The sequence below is a fragment of the Neopsephotus bourkii genome, unplaced genomic scaffold (genome assembly GCF_033783945.1).
Source record: "Neopsephotus bourkii isolate Nb327-2 ecotype Australia unplaced genomic scaffold, CSIRO-AGI_Nbou_v1 NB_1371, whole genome shotgun sequence".
NCBI classification, from domain to species: Eukaryota; Metazoa; Chordata; class Aves; order Psittaciformes; family Psittacidae; genus Neopsephotus; species Neopsephotus bourkii.
The window spans coordinates 53,406-59,488 of record NW_026901850.1 but is presented as its reverse complement, the minus strand read 5'-3'; the positions used below and the strand labels follow the sequence as shown (position 1 = coordinate 59,488).

General features: G+C 58.2%; 1 protein-coding gene across 1 annotated transcript; it reads left to right on the top strand.

Annotated features, from left to right (window-relative positions):
• Nucleotides 1-781: 781 nt before the first annotated feature.
• Nucleotides 782-5,526, top strand: LOC133219633 (thioredoxin-like protein 1; the record flags this gene model as incomplete). Its single annotated transcript, XM_061367064.1, has 4 exons — nucleotides 782-851; nucleotides 3,382-3,554; nucleotides 3,645-3,749; nucleotides 5,474-5,526. Coding segments are annotated over 4 exons (378 nt in total), but the record flags the coding sequence as incomplete, so codon positions are not given.
• Between the last annotated feature and the right edge of the window lie 557 nt (nucleotides 5,527-6,083).

Genomic DNA, 6,083 nt, shown 5'->3' with positions numbered 1-6,083 from the left:
CTGCGTGTTAAAGTTAACATGTTTGTTCTGATGTGGGTCTGAAAGAGGTCTGCATAGGTGGTTTTAAGCCATAACTTTATCTCAGATTTTGAAACCATCTTCCAATTATTGCTTATCATGTATCACACTTATATGTGAGTTAGGTGAGTATTTTCTGACATGGATATTTTTTCTTTCTTTCAGCCTTTCTTCCAACTTGTGAAGTTACGGAAACTTGGACTTAGTGATAATGAAATCCAGCGGCTCCCTCCAGAAATAGCAAATTTCATGCAGCTGGTGGAACTTGATTTGTCTCGAAATGGTAAGCTCCAGTGTTAATTTGTTTGATTCTATTCTGTCCTATGGCATAGTCTATAAAACTGGGTGTAGGGTTTTCTGAGGTTGCTATCTATGTCCTGCAGATGCTTTTTCATGTAACAAGTGGGAATGGGGCTAGGTTTCATAGGGAGAACAGTGGGAATGGGTTGGGAATGGAGTTGGGATTCCATAGGGAAAACAGTGGGAATGGGGTGGGAATGGGGCTGGGATCCAGAGGGAAAACAATGGGAAGACAATGGGGCTGGATTCCAGAGGGAAAAGAATGGGAATGGGTTGGGAATAGGGTTGGGATCCAGAGGGAAAAGAAGGGGTTGGGAATGGCACTGGCTTCTATAGGGAGAACAGTGGGAATGGGTTGGGAATGGCGCCGGCTTCCATAGGGCAAAGAAGGGGCAGGGAACGGCACCGGCCCCTATAGGGCTGGCACCCATCCCTATGGGGTTGCACCGTGTCCCGTCCCCAGCTCCTGCTGACGGTGGCCTTCAGCCAGCCCGTCAGGCTGTACTCCATGAGGCTCCAGGGGCCCGACAACGGTGAGTGCCCACCCCATAGCCAGCAATGGGGCACACCCACCCCATAGCCAGCAATGGGGCGCACCCACCCCATAGCCAGCAATGGGGCGCACCCATCGGTTCCATCATCCCCCCATAGCCAGCAATGGGGCGCACCCATCGGTTCCGCCATCCCCCCATAGCCAGCAATGGGGCGCACCCATCGGCTCCCTCATCCCCCCATAGCCAGCAATGGGGCGCACCCATCGGTTCCCTCATCCCCCCATAGCCAGCAATGGGGCGCACCCACCCCATAGCCAGCAATGGGGCGCACCCACCCCATAGCCAGCAATGGGGCGCACCCACCCCATAGCCAGCAATGGGGCGCACCCATCGGCTCCCTCATCCCCCCATAGCCAGCAATGGGGCGCACCCATCGGTTCCATCATCCCCCCATAGCCAGCAATGGGGCGCACCCACCCCATAGCCAGCAATGGGGCGCACCCATCGGTTCCGCCATCCCCCCATAGCCAGCAATGGGGCGCACCCATCGGCTCCATCATCCCCCCATCCAGCAATGGGGCGCACCCATCGGCTTCATCACCCCATAGCCAGCAATGGGGCGCACCCACCCACATCCCCCCATAGCCAGCAATGGGCGCACCCATCGGTTCCGCCATCACCCCAATGGGGGCACCCATCGGCTCCATCATCCCCCCATAGCCAGCAATGGGGCGCACCCATCGGTTCCGCCACCCCCATAGCCAGCAATGGGGCGCACCCTCGGCTCCCTCATCCCCCCATAGCCAGCAATGGGGCGCACCCATCGGTTCCATCATCCCCCCATAGCCAGCAATGGGGCGCACCCATCGGCTCCCTCATCCCCCCATAGCCAGCAATGGGGCGCACCCATCGGTTCCATCATCCCCCCATAGCCGGCAATGGGGCGCACCCATTGGCACCATCATCCCCCCATAGCCAGCAATGGGGCGCACCCATCGGTTCCGCCATCCCCCCATAGCCAGCAATGGGGCGCACCCATCGGTTCCGCCATCCCCCCATAGCCAGCAATGGGGCGCACCCATCGGCTCCATCATCCCCCCATAGCCAGCAATGGGCGCACCCATCGGTTCCGCCATCCCCCCATAGCCAGCAATGGGGCGCACCCATCGGTTCCGCCATCCCCCCATAGCCAGCAATGGGGCGCACCCATCGGCTCCCTCATCCCCCCATAGCCAGCAATGGGGCGCACCCATCGGTTCCATCATCCCCCCATAGCCAGCAATGGGGCGCACCCATCGGTTCCGCCATCCCCCCATAGCCAGCAATGGGGCGCACCCATCGGTTCCATCATCCCCCCATAGCCAGCAATGGGGCGCACCCATCGGTTCCGCCATCCCCCCATAGCCAGCAATGGGGCGCACCCATCGGCTCCATCATCCCCCCATAGCCAGCAATGGGGCGCACCCATCGGTTCCGCCATCCCCCCATAGCCAGCAATGGGGCGCACCCATCGGCTCCATCATCCCCCCATAGCCAGCAATGGGGCGCACCCATCGGTTCCATCATCCCCCCATAGCCAGCAATGGGGCGCACCCATCGGTTCCGCCATCACCCCAATGGGGCGCACCCCTCGGCTCCCTCATCCCCCCATAGCCAGCAATGGGGCGCATCCATCGGTTCCCTCATCCCCCCATAGCCAGCAATGGGGCGCACCCATCGGTTCCGCCATCCCCCCATAGCCAGCAATGGGGCGCACCCATCGGTTCCGCCATCACCCCAATGGGGCGCACCCATCGGTTCCATCATCCCCCCATAGCCAGCAATGGGGCGCACCCATCGGTTCCACCATCCCCCCATAGCCAGCAATGGGGCGCACCCATTGGTTCCACCATCCCCCCATAGCCAGCAATGGGGTGCACCCATCGGTTCCGCCATCCCCCCATAGCCAGCAATGGGGCGCACCCATCGGTTCCGCCATCCCCCCATAGCCAGCAATGGGGCGCACCCCTCGGCTCCCTCATCCCCCCATAGCCAGCAATGGGGCGCACCCACCCCATAGCCAGCAATGGGGCGCACCCATCGGTTCCCTCATCCCCCCATAGCCAGCAATGGGGCGCACCCATCGGTTCCCTCATCCCCCCATAGCCAGCAATGGGGCGCACCCATCGGCTCCATCATCCCCCCATAGCCAGCAATGGGGCGCACCCATCGGTTCCGCCATCACCCCAATGGGGCGCACCCATCGGTTCCACCATCCCCCCATAGCCAGCAATGGGGCGCACCCATCGGCTCCATCATCCCCCCATAGCCAGCAATGGGGCGCACCCATCGGTTCCATCATCCCCCCATAGCCAGCAATGGGGCGCACCCATCGGTTCCGCCATCCCCCCATAGCCAGCAATGGGGCGCACCCATCGGTTCCATCATCCCCCCATAGCCAGCAATGGGGCACACCCATCGGCTCCCTCACCCCCCATAGCCAGCAATGGGGCGCACCCATCGGCTCCCTCATCCCCCCATCCCCCCAATGGGGCGCACCCCTCAGCTCCCTCCCCCCCCATTCCCATAGGGCAAGGCCCCCGATCCCTGAAGCTCTTCACGAACCTGCCCCGCTCCATGGACTTTGCGGAGGCCGAGCGGAGCGAGCCCACGCAGGCCCTGGAGCTGCGCCCCGAGGACATCCGCGAGGCCGGGAGCATCCCATTGCGCTACGTCAAGTTCCAGCACGTCAACAGCGTCACCGTGAGGCCCTATAGAACCCCCTATAGGGGACACCCCCCCCATTCCCCCTTGTTCCCCATTGGGGTCCCATAGGGAACGCTGTGCCCGCAGCTCTTTGTGCAGTCCAACCATGGGGGCGAGGAGACGACGCGCGTCACCTACGTCACCTTCATCGGGACGCCGGTGCAGGCCACCAACATGAGCGACTTCAAGAGGGTCGGTGCCCTCCGTTCCCATATTCCCAATGGGAGCATCCCCAATGCGGGGTGGGAATGGGGTTGGATGCATGGAATCCATGGGGTTAGGGGTGTAACAGGGGGTCAGGGTGCATAGGAAGCATCCGAAGGTAAAGGATGCTGAGGATGCTGGTCCATGGGATAGGGATTCCCATTTCCCATCCCAAAGTGCCTTCATCCTCCCAAATTCCACCTGTATCCTTCCACAGTCAGCATTCCATAGGGAATTGAGGCCTCCTTCCCGACTTTTCCCATATTCCCAATGGGAGCATCCCAAACCTCCTCCCATAGAGCAGTTTAGTTGGGTTGGAGCATCCTCATCCCTGCTTTGGGACTGCTGGACCACAGAAACAGGGATTCTGCATCCCTTGGGATGAGGGATCCCATTCCATGATCCCATTGCTGTGGTCCAAGGGTGTTGGGAATGCTTGGAAGCAGTCGGAGGCGCTGGATCCATGGATTTAGGGAATTCCATAGGGATTTGAGGCCTCGTTCCCAGCTTTTCCCATATTCCCAATGGGAACATCCCGAATGGGGGTTGGGAATGGGGTTGGAAGCAGTCGGAGGCGCTGGATCCATGGATTTAGGGAATTCCATAGGGATTTGAGGCCTCATTCCCGACTTTTCCCATATTCCCAATGGGAACATCCCAAATGGGGGTTGGGAATGGGGTTGGAAGCAGTCGGAGGCGCTGGATCCATGGATTTAGGCAATTCCATAGGGATTTGAGGCCTCGTTCCCATCTTTTCCCATATCCCAATGGGAGCATCCCAAACCTCCTCCCATAGAGCGTTCATAGGGGTTCCAGGCAGCTGCTTCCCAGCTCCGGGGCCCTTTGCTTGGATCCTGTTTTGTTCTGCAGGGATTTTCCCTTTGGGAAAGGGGGGATCCTTTGGGATTCGCTTTGGGAAGAGCGGAGTCCATAGGGATCCATAGGGGCTTTGGGAAGTGTTTGGAGGGGTTTTAGGAATTGTTTGATGGGATTTTTAGGGGAGCGTTTGCTGGGATTTTGGGAACTGATCAATAGGATTTTGGGAAGCGTTTGATGGGATTTCGTGGGAATCGTTTGCTGGGATTTTGGGAAGCATTTGGTGGGATTTTTGGGAAGTGATCAATGGGATTTTGGGAAGTGTTTGAAGGGATTCTGGGAAGCGTTTTATGGGATTTTGGGAAGCGATTTATGGGGTTTTTTGGGAATTGCTTGATGGGATTATGGGAAGCGATCAATGGGAATCTGGGAAGTGATCAATGGGATTTTGGGAAGTGCTTAATTGGATTTTGGGAACCATTTTATGGGATTTTGGGAACCGTTTTATGGGATTTTGGGAAGCATTTGATGGGATTTTGGGAAGTGTTTGATGGGATTTTTTTGGGAATTCTTTGATGGGATTTTGGGAAGCTTTCCATGGGATTTTGGGGAGCGTGTGATGGGGATTTTGGGAACTGTTTTATGGGATTTTGGGAAGTGCTTGGTGGGATTTTGGGAATCATTTGGTGGGATTTTGGGCAGCATTTCATGGGTTTTTTTGGCAATTGTTTGATGGGATTTTGGGAAGTGTTTAAAGGGATTTTGGGAAGCGTTCGATGGGGTTTTGGGAATCATTCCCTCTCCTTCCCTCTGGATGCTGGGCTTTGGAATTCCCATTGGGAATGCCGCCGGAAGCGCCCCCTTCAACCCCCCCATCTCCCCTCTTCTCTCCTCAGGTCGTGGGCAAGAAAGGGGAGAGCCACTGAGCCCCATTCCCAGCACCATTCCCAGCGCCATTCCCGGACGAGCGCCATTCCCAAAGAGAATTCCCGGCTTTCCCATTCCCATTCCCCCCTTTCCCATTGCGGGCCCCCATATCCCGGCCTTTTCCTTGTAAATAAAAACCCCATGCCTTTTGCCAAGGGGGGAAAAGGAGGGGAGGGAAAGAGGGAGGGACCCCGGCTTCCATTTGGGATGCGCCGTTCCCAAATCCACGGAAAACATGGAATTTCGGGCCTGTTTCCCCTCGTTTTTGGGGTCTTTAGACAGAAATAGGCGTTCCAAAGGGGGAATTTGGTATCCGTAGGGATCATCCTGCCCCATTCACATTGATCCGCCTCCCTCCATTCCCAACCCCACCGTAGCCCTGTTTCCTTGCTGGCACCATTCCAAACGTGAGGAATTCCATGGGAAACCCCACCTTTGGGACGCATTTGTCCCTATGGGGGTGTGTATGAAACCCGTGGCCTCCCGCCCGCAGGCCCCTGCCCATTGCGGCCTAGCGGGGCCTGCACCAGGCCGCGAAGCCTCGGCCCCCAGCAGCTCCCTCCGCCGCCTCCCCCCACA